The 17,155-nt window shown below is 47.0% G+C and overlaps 1 protein-coding gene across 4 annotated transcripts in view; it reads right to left on the bottom strand.

The window, feature by feature from the left end:
- Positions 1 to 267: 267 nt before the first annotated feature.
- NUP205 (nucleoporin 205) overlaps positions 268 to 17,155 on the bottom strand; it is a 71,462-nt gene continuing 54,574 nt past the window's right edge. For all 4 annotated transcript variants that reach the window (XM_088459258.1, XM_088459256.1, XM_088459257.1 and 1 more), the window contains exons 34-43: positions 16,272 to 16,410; positions 14,166 to 14,292; positions 6,619 to 6,695; positions 5,241 to 5,369; positions 4,716 to 4,842; positions 4,160 to 4,326; positions 3,952 to 4,075; positions 1,381 to 1,506; positions 1,211 to 1,281; positions 268 to 591 (exon numbers count right to left, since the gene is read on the bottom strand). In XM_088459258.1, the coding sequence (XP_088315384.1) occupies positions 439 to 591; positions 1,211 to 1,281; positions 1,381 to 1,506; positions 3,952 to 4,075; positions 4,160 to 4,326; positions 4,716 to 4,842; positions 5,241 to 5,369; positions 6,619 to 6,695; positions 14,166 to 14,292; positions 16,272 to 16,410 (1,240 nt within the window). In that variant the 3' untranslated portion in view covers positions 268 to 438. The remainder of the gene's footprint in view (positions 592 to 1,210; positions 1,282 to 1,380; positions 1,507 to 3,951; positions 4,076 to 4,159; positions 4,327 to 4,715; positions 4,843 to 5,240; positions 5,370 to 6,618; positions 6,696 to 14,165; positions 14,293 to 16,271; positions 16,411 to 17,155) is intronic.

Here is a 17,155-nt window from a genome sequence, read left to right as displayed (position 1 = left end):
AATATTATGCTTCTACTTCAAAGTCATGTGCAATTCTTTGATAGGGAGGGTGGGATACAGATGACTGCTTACAGCAATGGGGTGGGGCGGAGCCTATTGGACGGCTTCTGCTACTGGTGGAGGTCATCCAAAACAATTGTACGTAGGGAGATTGGTGGGATGAAAACAATTTGGTAACCCCGATGCAGCGAGTGTATTAGAGCTGTACTCACTACAACAGGCACAAACTCATATACTACATTTTTAACAAATGCAAAAACAACAAGAAACAGTCTGACATGCACAATTTTAATCCGTTTGTAGTGGCAATAAAAAAAAATGTCATATACAATTTATTATTTTTTTATCTGGAAAAGTGAAAAAGGCTGTCCATAATTTAGAGGGTAGAAAATAAATGGTGTAAATTTTGGCATAATATTTCTCTGTTTTTCTTCCCGATCAGGCTCTGGATACTCGCAGGAGACCCCTTATCCTCCTGACCAGCGCCTGGATAAAACTGTGCCGGGATTGCACTTTGCAGTACATGCTTTCCATGTCCAACAGGCGCTTCTGTAGGGATTCCCCAAATAGATTTGCGCCTTCTCTCTGAAGCTGTTAATGAAAGAACAAGTAAAGGTTTAGGTTAGTCAATCTGAGGCCAAATAAAAACGTATACATTATTTTTAGTTTAAATTTTGTTCTAACTTCGATATATGTGCAAAACAGTATTATTTACCTTAACTGCACTTAGAAAACTTCTTTACCAATGATCCTAATTCTGCCTCATATAACATCACCAAAAGGGTCATAAGATGACACCTTTGATAAATGTATAACACCCCGTCTAGAACTCACTTTCTAATATGCAGCTCCATCTCAGACCACAGGAGCGGAGTATATGACCTTTTCACTTTTACGGTAGTATGGAACTGGAAGCTAGGTGGAGATAACGTGCACACGGGCATTAGTATATCCTGTCTATTCTCCATTCTGTTTTTGACATAACCGAGGTGAGTTGGACAGGGAAACTTGCACATTGATCCCTATGGAGGTCCTGGCACAGTGCACAGGGACATTATAGCAAACAGATTAAAGAACAGCGAAGGGGAAGAATATGTACCACCTTGCTCCATCGCTGTTCCGTCATCTGCTTACTCACACAGCCAAATGCACTGAGACTTTCTCCTTGACAAAGAAACAGGAAGTAGGAACACTCAAACTCTGTACTCACCATATCCATGTCCTGTTGGGTCACTCTGTTCTGCGTCCTGAGGTCTGTGTTAGGGTTGGTATTGAGTGTATCTGCCAAGAGAACAAATTCTGGGTTTGCTTTGGTTCTATGGAAACAAGAGAGAGAGTCCTGCATGTTTCTCACACACACAACTAATGGTCACCACTCACCTTGGAATCTTCTGCTGCTAAAAGCTGTACTGGAGAACAGCGACTCCTGGTTGTCACTTGGGGTGCACTGGAGCAGGTAATACTCTAGATGGCGCCACAGAATGAAGAGGCAGGTTTCTACGATATCTAGATTAGCGATTGGTGAAGGAAGCGGAGTATAAACGTGCACACTAGTACTGCACTGAATGTTAAAAGATGATAGTAGAGTCCATAAAGCAAGTGCCCATAGACAAATGCTATGGGCCACATAAAGGGATCCTATCTTGCTATTCAGGGGTGGGGCAACAATGAGTTTTACTCTGCTCACTCTGGGTTATTGTGTATGGGTGGAGCTCTTTTCAAACCCTGATTGACAAAGGTACACTTTACCTTCACACCTGGAGAAACAGTTGTTATATTCTGGATAAATAGGATCACAAAGATCATATACAGTCAGGTCCATAAATATTGGGACATTGTCACAATTTTCATATTTTGGCCTCTATTCACCACCACAATGGCTTTGAAATGAAACAAACAAGATGTGATTTAACTGCAGACTTTCAGATTTAATTTGAGGATAATTACATCCAAATCAGGTGAACAGTGTAGGAACGGTTTCTATAAGTGCCTCCCACTTTTTAAGGGGCCAAAAGTAATGGGACTATCAACTCAAAAGCTATTTCATGGACAGGTGTGGGCTATTCCCTCATTATTTCATTATCAATTAAGCAGGTAAAAGGTCAGGAGTTGATTCTAGGTGTGACATTTACATTTGGAATCAGTTGCTGTCGACTCTCAATATGAGATCCAAAGAGTTGTCACTATCAGTGAAGCAAGCCATCATTAGGCTGAAAAATCAGAACAAACCCATCAGAGAGATAGCAAAAACATTAGGTGTGGCCAAATCAACTGTTTGGAACAGTCTTAAAAAGAAAGAACGCACCGGAGAGCTCAGCAACACCAAAAGACCCGGAAGACCACGGAAAACAACTGTGGTGGATGACAGAAGAATTATTTCCCTGGTGGAGAAAAACCCCTTCACAACAGCTGGCCCATTCAGGAACACTCTCCAGGAGGTAAGTGAATATGTGTCAAAGTCAACAATCAAGAGAAGATGTCACAAGAGTGAATATAGAGGGTTCACCACAAGATGTAAACCATTGGTGAGCCTCAAAAACAGGAAGACCAGATTAGAGTTTGCCAAACATCTAAAAAAGCCATTACAGTTCTAGAACAACATCCTATGGACAGATGAGACAAAGATCAACTTGTACCAGAGTGATGGGAAGAGAAGAGTATGGAGAAGGAAAGGAACTGCTCATGATCCAAAACATACCACCTCATTAGTGAAGCATGGTGGTGGTAGTGTCATGGCGTGGGCATGTATGGCTGCCAATGGAACTGGTTCCCTTGTATTTATTGATGATGTGACTGCTGACAAAAGCAGCAGAATGAATTCTGGTGTTTCGGGCAATATTATATGCTCATATTCAGTCAAATGCTTCAGAACTCATTGGACGGCGCTTCACAGTGCAGATGGACAATGACCCGAAGCATACTGCAAAAGCAACCAAAGAGTTTTTTAAGGCTAAAAAGTGGAATGTTATGCAATGGCCAAGTCAATCCCCTGAACTGAATCCGATTGAGCATGCATTTCACTTGATGAAGACAAAACTGAAGGGAAAATGCCCCAAGAACAAGCAGGAACTGAAGACATTTGTAGTAGAGGCCTGGCAGAGCATCACCAGGGATGAAACCCAGCGTCTGGTGATGTCTATGCGTTCCAGACTTCAGGCTGTAATTGCCTGCAAAGGATTTGCAACAAAGTATTAAAAAGTGAAAGTTAGATTTAGGATTGTTTAGTTTGTCCCATTACTTTTGGCCCCTTAAAAAGTGGGAGGCACATATAGAAACCGTTGTAATTCCTACACTGTTCACCCCATTTGGATGTAATTACCCTCAAATTAAATCTGAAAGTCTGCAGTTAAAGCACATCTTGTTTGTTTCATTTCAAAGCCATTGTGGTGGTGACTAGAGGCCAAAATATGAAAATTCGGACAATGTCCCAATATTTATGGACCTGACTGTATATCTATTAACCACAATAAATCTTTTTATTTTTTTTAATTAAGAACTAGTGCATCCCCAAACATACTGTATATCGTTCCTTGAAAGGGTATCCCCATTTTTCTTGTTTGAAGTGGCTAATTTATTATTTTATAACTTTTTTCTACTATAGAACAGACCCTGTAGGAGACGACAAATATATTTTAGTTTTCACAAAACCCGTCTGTCATCAAATAGGGACCAAGTCAGGGTCTCGGAAGCGAATACCCATTAATTAGTTTCAGACCTGAGCAGTGATTGTAGAACATGACAACATGGTGGCTAAGAACACAGCGCAATTCAACCGGTAGCAATAAACAAGTCTGGTGAGCACAAACGGGCAAAAAAAACCCAAAACCCACTATATGTCAAGCCTTACCCCCGGCATTGTAAGGAGGTGGTATACAGAGCAAACGCAGCAATAGAACGTTGGGCCAATAGGTCGCTATAAACAAGGTAATACACATATGGCTGAAAGGATACAGGAGCAGATGGACAGCAGCTTAGCTCGGCTATTGATTAGCTTCACCAGTCTCTTCCGTGCCAGCACATACTTCTGCGTGGTCGAGATTTTATCCACCCCGATCGGCGTCTCGGTCTGGCACAGCTAGGGCAAGAAGAAAGCAAGGTCAAGAACACGGGCGCTTTCGCGGTTACTGAGGTCAGAGGAGACCTTGGTTTCTGCCGATACCTCTTTGATCTCGTCCGGCGGCAACTGCTCCGCGTTCTGCAGCTTGCTCAGGCTCTGCCGGTGGATGTCATAGTAGGTGAAGAAGTCACTGGAGCACTGTTTCAGAAGAGCCAACACGATACCCAAGCTGGGCGACCGCCCGGAGTGGAAGATTGATCCCTGGGTGTCTAACAAAGAAAAAAAAAAAAAAAGGAGTATGTCCACGATCCTACAGCACCAGTGAGACAGGAGCCTCATACCGTTACTCAGCGCAGTTGGCGGCCAGCTACTCGGACTGGCTACACGTTGCACGAGCGACTCTGAATTCAGCTGACCCATAGGAAACACGAGCTTAAATGTGTGTGCTGCTAACTTTCTAAGGCTCCGATTGGCTAGACGTTGTCCTAAGCCACACCCTCTTTATCGTCTGTACACTGGATGCAGGCACTTACATCAGACAAGTTGTGTCACAGCAGCTCCCGGGAGAGAGGAACGGACGTTTCTTTTAGGAGTAAAATAAATTCCCGGAGATCTACTTTCTCCGCGTTATCTGGATGCAAGTCTTCATAAAGCTTACCTAATCTGGAGCCATCCCTGCTGCTGCTCTCCATCAGGCTGGGGGTGAATAGACACACCATTGGCTGAAGGTTAGGGGAGCTCTGTAGCATCAGCGTATGGCAGTATTCCATCACGTTACAACAGATCTATATAAAAGGATTACAGTAAGAAACCTGGAAATTGCTTACATTCCTACATTACTCAGAATAAATATAACATCCTCGTATGTCGGGTATTCAACATGCATGCCCTAATAGCAAAACTGTGGCAGAGCATGCTGGGACGTGTAGTTACATAGCAGCTGAAGGGCAAAATGCTGAATACCCCTGACATACGAGGTTCAATTCTGTCCTGATAACAGGCTGGAAGAATTGTCATTTCTTTTTGAGCCACTAGGGGGAGTACTTGTGACAAACAATGGAGGGAAGGCAGACTTTTGTAACTTAGTCAATATTTAAAAAGTGTTTCTACAGTGCAATCAAGGATAAGTGAACAGTGCTCCCAACTAGCTGACCAACGAGGCACTGTCCCCCAAGATCTTCACCTGCTGCATCGCCAGCTCCATGTCGTCCTTCTTACTCACGCCATCCAACTGCGAGCCGTCGCCTTGCAGACTGAGCTGACGGAGCTTGTCTGAGCCCCCAAAACGGTTTAGTAAAGCCAGGCAAAGGTGCTAGAGAACAACAATTAAAAAACAAACAAAAAAAAAAAAAGAGACTGAGGACATTGCAGTTATTCACAATGGTAAAAGAAAACAAAGAAAATAAAATAAAAAGTTATCTGTTTACCTAGTGTTCATGCTAGCACCCTGCACCTGTCACAACTCATGCAGTTCCTCTTCCTGCCTGGGGTGTCGCTCTCTGCTCTAATGCACCTAGCACACTCTGGTCTGTATCTCTGCAGATTGTTGCATTAGCCGAGTGTGCTAGGAGCACCAGAGCAAAGAGTGACACCCTATGCAGGAAAGAGGAACTGCACCGGTTGTGCCAGGGGCAGGGTGCTACAATGAACACTAGTTTACCTAGTGAGAACATTTAACACCAACACCCTAGATTCAGAGAGCTATATTTAAAAATGAAATCAAATTCAAGAATCAGCCACCAAACATTAATAAAATCAATTATATTTGGTAACATTCTCTTGGACTTTCTTTAAAACGGCCTTTTGTAACATGTCGGTCATTTAACAGATTGGTCTCTAGGCGCGCTGAGAGTCACACATGGTCATTTCCACACTCTAGCATGTTTGGAGATCTTGTATGTTCTTTGGGAAGGGATTACTACACATGTGCGCACAATTAAAATCTTGTAGACTCCCAAAGGACATCACAGAGCTCCAACAGTATCTTCTCATATGTTCTGTTCGCCCTTTGTTTATACTAGAATATCAGTGGGGAATCCGTCCTTTATAAACAAGAAAAGTCTGTGCTTGTATTATGAAATGCCGCTATAGAGCCGCCGTAGCACAGTAAGAGCTGCAAAAGGGGAGGGAACAGATGCTTTGGAATTTACACATATCTCCTGACTGTAGCCAATCAGAAGCCAGCTCCTACTTCTATCAATGTATCAGATCCTGGGGATTACTGAGAACGTTTCTGCACCTCTCCAACTGATGTCCTTGAATATACAAAAGGCAGGGTCGCTGCAAGCCACTTTCTATCCGTCAGGGGTTTACAGCGCCCTGCACAAGATCGGATGAGTACGTAAATCAAGACACAATAGTGTAAACCAAAATGGCATAACTCTTGACAAGTTGAGCTTTAAACAGTCGAATAGATTTCACCGTTGTATTGGTGGCCAGTTTCTAACAGTGCCAAGTATTCCACCTATGGGAATCCGTCTCTGCTAATAATTTCACACAGGAATTCTTCTCCAGCTGATTAGTGCCAAAGTGCATCAATAGACTGAATTATAAGACCTTACCTGGTATCGGCCAAAAAGTCTGTGCAGTTCGATCACGGTGCCCTCATTTAGATGGACATCCAGCTCACTAAGCACACCTAGAGAATGGAAGGGTAATGTTATTAGTATTATTATTATCATCATCTTTTATCTATAAAGGCGCCACAAAATGTAGGCAGCACCGCAGAGAGTGTACGAGTATACATACAATACAGTTCACAGAGCATTTGATCTAAAAAATAAGAGATATGGTAAGAACTTCCCTTTGTTATCTCTATTTCTGCGAGGTCCAAAGGGTTCCACAGGGATACCTTGGGGGGGTTAAAGTCATGGCTTGGCCAACGGGCACCACACAGTTAACTTTGTGCTCCCAGGATGCACTGGGACCCCCTCCTATAACCCCGCCCCCAGGCCAAGGCACCTCAGTTCAGTAATAAGCCAAGGCCATAGGAGGAGAGAAAAAGAGAGAAGGAAGTCTGGAACACACAAGAATCACATTCTCACAACAGGGAGATGGAAAATCGGTGATCAGAACCAGACCCATCTGAAGCACAGGGCGACAGGGTGGGCGCCCTGTGGAACCCTATGGACCTCGCAGAAATAGAGATAACAAAGGTAAGTTCTTACCATATCTCCTATTTTCTGCAGCAGGCTCCATAGGGTATCCACAGGGATAACTTGGGAGTTCCCAAAGCAGTATCCTCAAGGGTGGGGGCGCTCCTGTGCAGAAAGGAAAACCCGCTGCCCGAAGGAAGCATCCTGAGAGGCAAAGGTATCAAATGCATAATACCTTACAAAAAGGTATGGACAGAGGACCACGTGGCCGCCTTAGAAAGCTGTACAGCCGAGGCACCACAGCGAGCTGCCCATGAAGGACCCACAGACCTCGTAGAATGAGCAGTAACAGAGTGCGGAATAGGAATGCCCTCCTGACTGTAAGCCTCAGAAGTCACCATGCGAATCCACCTGGCCAACGTTTGCTTGTTGGCCAGCCAACCCTTCTTATGGAAACCATAGAGGACGAACAAAGCGTCCGACTTCCTAAGGGAACCGGTATGGTCCACGTAAAACCGTAGAGCTCGTACCACATCCAAATGAAGCCTCACCTGCTGAAAGGTCTGGTGAGTTAAAGGATGGCAGTACAATTTCCCCACTAATGAGGAAACTAGAGACCACCTTAGGCAGGAACCCAGGGCAAGTCCAAAGCACTGCCCTGTTCCTGTGAAAAACCAGAAAGGAGGGTTGGTAGGAAAGAGCCCCCAAATCTGACACCCTCCTGGTGGAAGCAATAGCCAGGAGAAACACAGTCTTAACTGTGAGCCATTTGAGATCCACTGAGCCCAGTGGTTCAAATGGAGGTCCTCGGAGAGCCCGAAGGACCACAGCCAACTCCCAAGGAGCCACAGGAAGCACAAAGGGAGGCTGTATGTGAAGAGCACCCTGCATAAAGGTGCGAACATCCGAGAGTGGAGCAATCCTCCACTGAAAACACACAGAGTGCGGAAACATGTACTTTCAATGAGGCTAAACAAAGACCCTTATCTAAGCCTGCCTGGAGAAAAGCCAGAACCCTGGATATCCAAAATACCTGGGGATCGTACCCCCTGGAGTGACACCATTCAAAGAAGGTATGCCACACCCTGTGGTAAATCCTGGCAGAAGCAGGTTTCCGAAGCATGGATGTCTCAACAGCCACGCCGTCAAAAGCCAGACGACCCAGATCCGTGTAAACACAAGGACCCTGAGACAACAGGTCCGGCCGTTGAGGCAACAACAACGGAGCGTCTATGGAGAGTCTCCGAAGATCTGAGTACCAGTGACGTCCGGGCCACGCTGGAGCCACCAGCAGGATCATGCCTCCCTCTTGCTTGAACTTCCTCAAAACCTGAGGAAGAAGGGATAAAAGAGGAAACAGGTACGCAAACTGAAAGGTCCACCGAACCGACAGAGCGTCTACCAGGAGACCTCTGCATCTCTTGTTCTGGACCTGTACACTCTTAACTTGTGGTTGTGTCTGAAGGCCATGAGGTCTATCTCTGGAAGACCCCATTTGTCCACAAGGAGTTGGAAGACCTCCTGGTGAAGTGACCACTGAGGAAGTCCGCTTCCCAGTTGAGTACTCCTGGAATGAACACTGCCGAGATGGCTGGGAGATAGTCTTCCGCCCAAGTCAGAATGTGGGATACTCTTTTAGAGCCGCCTGACTTCGATTTCCGCCTGGACGACTTATGTGAGCCACCGTGGTGGCATTGTTTGACTGAACTTGTATGGGTTTCCCTCGCAGAACCAGTCTAGCATGGAGCAGCGCTCTGAACACTGCCTGAAGTTCCAATACATTAATCGGAAGGGCAGATTCAGTTGACGTCCACCGTCCATAAAAATGTGTGGACCTGCCTCTGCGCCCCAGCCCCGGAGACAGGCGTCCGTCGTGAGAAGAAGCCAATCCGGGATCCAAAATGGGCGCCCCTTGTACAGGTGAGATATCTGTAACCACCAAGTCAGAGATAAGCGCACCTCCGGTCTTTATCCGACCATGTGATACATCCCATCTGAAGAGGATCAGCCTCTGTAGAGGTCTTGAACGAAACTGGGCATATTCCACCATGTCGAATGTCGACACCATGGAACCCAGTAATCTTATTGCCAAGTGAATGGACACCTGGCGACCCTGGAGACAGGAACGTACCCTGGTCTGTAGGGCTGAGATCTTCTTCTCTGTAAAGAAGATTCTCTGCTGCTGAGAGTCCAGTGAGGACTACCTCCAATTGTGAGTTGCAACACTGATATTGTTAGTTGCAGATGATTGTGAAGTACCTCCGGAGACCCTGCTAGGAGAAGCAGGTCGTCCACGAAAGGTAGCAGGCGAACCCCCCGTAACCACAGGTGAGTCGCCATGACCGCCATTACCTTGGTGAACACCTGCGGAGCCGTGGAAGGACCAAATGGTAGCGCTTGAAACTGGTAATGGTGATCCGATACAGCAAATATGAGAAAACTCTGATGAGCCGTATTAGTGTGGATATGCAGGTAGGCACCCTGAATATTCAGAGACACCATAAAATCCCCAGGTTCCATAGCTAACATAATGGAACGTAGTCTCCATCTTGAACTGAGGGACCCTCAGAAACTTGTTGAGAGCTTTGAGGTAGAGAATAGGACGGAAAGAACCATTCGGTTTTGGTACCAAAAAGAGTTTGGAATAAGAACCCGTCCCCCTGAGGGACGGGGGGGGACAGGAACTATGACCCCCGTCTTGGAGCATAGAACTTACCACTTTCTGGATTTCCAGAGCCTTTGTGGAATGAAGGCCTACCTCTGGAGCGTAGGAAACAAAACTGATGGGGAGGCCTTCTGCTGAAGGAGAGGGCGTACCCGTGAGAAACCACTTCTCTGACCCAGGTGTCTGTGGCAATCATCCAACAGTGCTGGGCGAACCGAAGAAGTCGGCCTCCCACCCTGGGGTCCCCCAAAGGGAGGCCCGACTCATCATGCTGAGGGTTTGTCTTCAGGCTTGGTGACAAGGCGTCTAGCACTCCAAGGTCGCTTCTTGGACTTGGGTGTCTTCCTGATGGCTCCTGATGGCCTGGGAAAAAACTGCACCTTTTGCCTACCTTGAGGACGATAGGTCGAAAAGACGAAGTAGCAGTCCCAGATGGAGCCGGAGGCGATGGCAGACATGCAGACTTTGCAGCTGCCAACGTGCTTACAATTTTTATCCAGGTCTGGACCGAAGAGGACCTGACCATTAAACGGCAAGCCTTCCAGGCCATTCTTGTTTTCCACGAACGTAACCTCCAAGATCGGCGAGCCAAAACTGCTGCTGCTGATATCCTGGAAGCAGGCCAACATCCAATGCTGCTTCGCTAATATAAGTAGCAGAATCACGGATATTACCTGCCAGCACCGTCTGCTCCTCAGAAGCATCAGAGGAGAATGACGACTCCAGAGCGTCAGACCATTTTTCCATGGCCCGAGCCACCCAACAGACCGCCATAAGCAGTCTGTCGGATCCCCCAGCCAAAGAGTAAATGGATTTTAAGTAAAGCTCTACCTTTTCGGTCCGTAACGTCCTTAAATGAGGACATAGACGGCATGGGTAAGATTGCACTCTTAATCAGGCGTGTCACATGGGAATCCACCTTAGGAGGGGTGTCCCACTTAATGAAGTAATCCTCTGCAAAGGGATAAGAACATGTCAGTCTCCCTTGGGGCTGAAACCTTCTCCCTGGGAATTTCCACGAATCCTCCATATGGTCCACCAGCTGACCAGATAGAAGGAAAAGCTGACGCCTTACCTTTAAGGTTCTTAAAGCATGCATAAGACGATGCAGTCGCAGGGAGACAGTCATCCTCCATGAGCATAACCCTGCGAACACCTTTAATTAGCCCAGATACATAAAACCTGGACTTATACTCAACCTCTTAAGTGGGACGATACGAGTCAGATTCCGGGATTCCCCCTTCATCTGACATCATCATCATCAATGTGGTAACAGTGGCGCTACGAACGGTCTATCAGCAGGCCGCGGAGCAGGCACCTGCAAAACGCCGTTAAGTTCTGTACTGTGGCGGACAGAGTGCTCACCCAGGCAGGTTCCTTTTGGGATACCCGCTGAGGAGGTCAACTGCCCCGGTGCCCCAAGTACAGGGGAAGGGACTACCGCCTGATGCGTTAACCCCAATTGAGGGAACGCAGGAGGAACGGACAATCTTCCTACCAAGGCTTAACAGCTAGCGTAAGCGTCGCCCAAGGAGGCTCCTGGGACGTGCTGGCCACTACAGGGGCGATAGGCAGGGACAAACAAGTGCTGCATATCCCATCCTGCGGAAACTCCCCCTCCCCCACACGTGTTACACTTGGAACAGTGAACCGGTGGTAGCACTGAGTGGGTAATCCTCACTACTAGGTCAGTATGTGACCCCTTACAGTAAGTAACACTACCCACTGTGAGGTTTAATATCCACCCTGACAGTACTGTGCACAGATTAGGGTAGAACAGAAAAACAGGGACAGTAAAAATGGCTGACAGAAGAAAATATACAGACAGCGCTAGCATAAAGTCACATACAATGCAGAATAAATGCCTGCACTATCAGCGCTATCATCAACCACTCAGATGCTAAGTCTGAAGTGGGAATAGCGCTACTTGACCAAACCTTTAGCTGTAGGAGAGAGGACCCAGGCTCCACACTCCTACTCAGCGTTGCTGCGCATCCAAGATGGCCGCCGAGCGTTCTGGAGGCAGAGCCGTGGAGGAGGATCCCAAGCACCAGCGCGCCAAACCTCAGTAGAAAGGCGGCAGGTGCAGTGAGAGAGGGGCCTTTCCCATAGTCTAAAACAGGAAAGGCACCCTCCCTGGCAGGCCATTAACCCCTGGGATGCTGGAGCACTTCCTTAACGCTCCAGCCCCATATCCCTGGTGGTCTAGTGGTAGCGCAGGATAGTACCTGGCTCCACTAACTGCCGCCCTCAGGGAGCCCCCAGCCCTGAGGACACTGGACTGTGCCGCAGTGGGCGCCGTCCGCAGACGCCCCCTGCGCTTACCTTGCTGCCCCCTGTACACCCGACCACAGTCCTGAGCTCCCAGGGCCCCGCTAGCTGGGACCCCCAGAAAAGCCCGCTGAGTTCCCCGGATCAGTACCGGTGGTCAGCGCCGGCAGGGGTGTAGGTGCGGTAGTGGGGGCTTCCACTGGACTGTCCCCACTAGCCGCACTTGCAGTCGTCTTAACTTCGGGGCTGTTTTGCCAGCAGCCCCCATGCGGTGATCCGACTATGGCCAGGCACCAACTGAAACTGAGGTGCCTTGGCCTGGGGGCGGGGTTATAGGAGGGGGTCCCAGTGCATCCTGGGAGCACAAAGTTAACTGTGTGGTGCCCGATGGCCAAGCCATGACTATAACCCCCCCAAGGTATCCCTGTGGATACCCTATGGAGCCTGCTGCAGAAACAGGATTTTGGTACTTGCCGATAAATCCCTTGCTCCAATCCCACAGGGGACACTGGAGTTCAAGACAGTGGGGTATAGATGGTGGTAGAGTAGAGCCTGGCACTTTAAATAATTTAGAAGTGTAACTGGCTCCTCTCCCTCTATTGCCCATCAGCCCCAGTTTAGAAATTGTGCCCGAGAGAGCCGGTGCACTGTGGGGCTGTCTCCAGCCCTTTAGTATTTTATTTATTTAAAATTTATATTTCCATGTGAGGACAGGCAGACTGCTTACTGTGGCAGTCTGCCTGCTATGTGGGAGCCGCCGGGAAGGGCACCGCCACGGCTACTGCAGCCTGTGTCCGGTGACCCTAAGGGGGGACCTTAAACAGAGTCATCGGACTATGTGAGGACCCGCCACAATATTGGATCTATAAATACAATACACAAGGAATGGCACAGCAGTAACATTACACCAGACTGGGAAGGACAGATGACTGGGGTTGGGCGACTCAACGAATGCGCTACAGTTAAGCAAGATGGGCTGTTGAGCAAGCCTTATTTAGCATGGGGAGTAGTGTATGTGTATACAGTGTAGCAGGTATACAGTGGGCACATCCAATACTCATGTGAATGTGCCTGATCAATGCGCTAAAAACTACAGATGTCCCTTAAGCATAGAGCACAGTGATGTCCTCATCCAGTGCAAGCATCATACAGAACCCCGTCCTCCTGCCAGCAATGTACCTGCTGCCGAAACCAGTATTCACAGGAACGGAGCACCTGGAGGCTCTCAGCCTATAAAATCACTCAAACAGTGACATCACATCACTGGCATCATTCCCATGAACATTGGTTAATCCTTAGACCGTGGCTGCCGCATTACGGGCCTGACTCGGAAGCTAGGGCGATAGTCACGCAAATGGTAGATGCTTTTCACCTGCGCATGCATCTACATAGCTGAAAAAGTCGCACAGCGCACGAGTCCCATGGTGTTAGTGTACAAAGTTGCAGGCCCACAGTCACAGAAAACGTACTGGGCGTACCTGGGCGGCAGTTACTCATACACAGGCGTGCCACTGTAGCGGTTGCGGAGATGCTCAATTGATCACAATGGAGGCCATACTTCGATGGCGAATCTGCACCTAGCATGGTCTTGTTTTTATGGCGCGACCGATGGTGGCGTCTAAAGATGCACCAAGCTGTATTACAGCATCTAAAAGATGCGCAAAGTGGGAGTCGCAGTCCTTGCACAATCGGGAAAGGGCTCCGTAGCGGCGTTAGCATAATGTCGCAGGAGCGACCGCGGCAAAAGGATGCACACGGAAGACGCTGCAGCCACCTCAGAATCGGGCTCCAGGTGTGAAAAGTAAACATGAAGTTGTTGCCTCAAGTACCACAACAAATACCCTAGGGCAAGAGGGTTACAGAGCGGTGTGCAAATTATTACTCAGCAAAATGATTACTCTCAGAGCAGTCAACAAAATATTCATGCACGCCTGTGGTTACCTGCGCGGCAGAGCGAGGGCTTGTCATTTACGTGCAATGCCAGTAGGACTATGCCTGGGATCTCCCAGGTTTGCACAAAGTCCTGAATAAATCTGTGATGATGGTGGGACCACACGTATCGCAATGCAACAATTACCTGGAAGAGCAGCTTTGCTGATGATCCCTGTAAGCAGGGCCAGCTCCAGTAAAGACCCAAGACTCCCCTCCTGGCTTCTGAGGATGGCTTGTATGGTATCAGAGTAAGCAATCAGGAACTGTAACACCTGGTGGACAGGTAGAGAATTACACGTATTACATCTGATGATAGGGACAAGTGCTATTATTAGTTACATTGCTAGGGATGTAGCTGGGTTTTATGGAGTTACTCAGGAATACAATTCCCACCATACTCCAACGTGCATGGTTTAACAATCTCTTTAATATTACAAGTTTTCCCCTCGGAGAAGTCACTCTAATTAACGCCCTCCATATATAGCAGTACTTCCCCTCCTATTTCACCTGTTACCTCAAGTAACGATGCAGCAAATTGCCTGACAATTACAGCTGGTGACAACAAAAAGGGGCAACATTCCAACGTGTAATGTGTCCTATACCTAATTATTTTCTGATGCTTTCTGCAGGCTTCAGACACAGAGACACATGTAGGCAGATTAAATCAAGCGCTGCCGAGACGCAATAATTAGCCCATTCTGGTAGTGGATTTCTGCCGGCAATTCCATAGGCAGCGTGCAGAAATCAGCTCGTGGGAGGTAATGGGTGGAACCGGCCCCATAGTGCTAACTCTGCTGACTTTACATTGCTAATGTACGACCGAATGACGCAGCTGCTCTCACTACTTATAGTTCCTAAGCCGACAATATGAGGCGCACACAAAGTTCTCTGGTTTAATATTTATATTAGTTGAGTTTTTTTTTTTTTTGTCCACTGAGGGCCTGACGACTTTTAGGTTATTTAGGGGGGAGATTTATCAAACCTTCGAAAGTGGTTTTGGGCACAGCAAATAAAAACACATTCCAGCTATAATTTTATAGAATGTACGAGACAAATGAGAGCGTCAATCTGACTGGTTGCTATGGGGCTTGTATGGTATCAGAGTAAGCAATCAGGAACTGTAACACCTGGTGGACAGGTAGAGAATTACACATATTACATCTGATGATAGGGACAAGTGCTATTATTAGTTACATTCCTAGGGATGTAGCTGGGTTTTATGGAGTTACTCAGGAATACAATTCCCACCAGCTGCTAGAGTGCTGTGCGCCTTTCCGACAATCGCCAAGAGGTTTAATTCACATGTAAACAATTTCCATTTTAATATATAAAACAAATTAAAAAGACAGGCCAGTGGATGGGACTCTGCTACGCCCTCTCATTGTGCCGATATTTATGGGACGTCATGGTGGGTGGAGTACAGCAGAGAAGGGGCGTAGCCAGCCCGAGTGAAGGGTGGGGCCAAGTCATTTAAGATTTACTCAGAAGTTTCAGCTCCTCTATTAGGAGTTAGAAAAGGATTAGTTATTTTAGTTTTTTTCGGACTGAGGCGGACGACCTTTGCAGCGTCTGCGGAAGCGACACGGTGGCCGCTATTGGAATTCCTGTGATCAGTTTTTGAGCTCCGGAAGAAGGCGGCCAAGGTTTTCTTTGGAAATTTGAAGTTTAAATTCCATATTGGATAAATAGCGAAGGCAATTAATGGCTTTAAATCTCCTCCTTTCCTGTAATGAGAGAGGTCCTGGAATAGTAAAAGTCTGCAGATTGAGGGCTGAGATATCAGATGCCTGGCTTTATTCACTCATGGATGCAGCTAATCACAATACAGGCGTATGTTCGCATGGATTCCCGATTGCTTTATATGTGATCAGGTCCGATGACTCTAAGAACACCTGCAGCCCATTTTTGTTTTCGGTTTAAGGACAGGTGCGCTTTGCCCTTGCAGGTGGTCTTCCCCAAGCTCCCATGAAATATGGTGAGAAGGAATTTGCCGATCTCTAGACAGATTTAGATATTTCCCCTTATTCTTCTGTCTTTCTTCTCAATGTTGTAAAACTGTTGCAGTATAAGGGTTGGGATTGATGGCATACTGATAGATTCGAGTGGCTCCAGTTATTTCAGGTTTCTTATTCAGATTAGTATTTCACAAGCTTTAGAACATACCAACGTCGACTAGCAGGTTTACGTTTCCCTTTAACCTTTATGCAACAGCTGATTGGATAGAATTTGGGACATGTATCATTGCACTCACCTGTCCTGCTGCCTGCAGGTTTTGCGCTGTGCTAGACGTCAGGATCACTTGGCATAGCTGAAGGGCGGGTAGCAGAATTTGCCTGTACCGTTCCACGGGTGTGGGGATAAAGACTGGGGCGTCTCTCATGCCGTACAGTCTAAATGTAGGACAAAGATAACCACACATAGATGTAACTATTACAAGCAAATACGGTCTATGATGCTATAAGGGAAACCAGAATCTAATTTATTTTTTTATTTTAAAATGACCTGTAGTCTGGCTGTAAACTCAGCCAGATACTGTCTGAAGATGATCACTACAGCTACTTTAAGATATCTTCAAATATTTTTAGTGAATCTCGTAAAACATACTCCAACGTGCATGGTTTAACAATCTCTTTAATATTACAAGTTTGCCCCTAGGAGAAGTCACTCTAATTAACGCCCTCCATATATAGCAGTTGCTTCCCCTCCTATTTCACCTGTTACCTCAAGTAACGATGCAGCAAATTGCCTGACAATTGCAGCTGGTGACAACAAAAAGGGGCAACATTCCAACGTGTAATGTGTCCTATACCTAATTATTTTCTGATGCTTTCTGCAGGCTTCAGACACAGAGACACATGTAGCAGATTAAATCAAGCGCTGCCGCGGCGCATTAATTAGCCCATTCCGGTAGTGGATTTCTGCCGGCAATTCCATAGGCAGCGTGCAGAAATCAGCTCGTGGGAGGTAATGGGTGGAACCGGCCCCATAGTGCTAACTCTGCTGACTTTACATTGCTAATGTACGACCGAATGACGCAGCTGCTCTCACTACTTATAGTTCCTAAGCCGACAATATGAGGCGCACACAAAGGCCCTCATTCAGAGGCGGTCGCAAGAAGCGATCGCTCTCTCTGAA

Source organism: Taudactylus pleione, unplaced genomic scaffold (genome assembly GCF_031769625.1).
Source record: "Taudactylus pleione unplaced genomic scaffold, aTauple2 ptg000903l, whole genome shotgun sequence".
In the NCBI taxonomy this organism is placed as follows: domain Eukaryota; kingdom Metazoa; phylum Chordata; class Amphibia; order Anura; family Myobatrachidae; genus Taudactylus; species Taudactylus pleione.
This window is presented reverse-complemented; position numbering and strand designations above follow the sequence as displayed.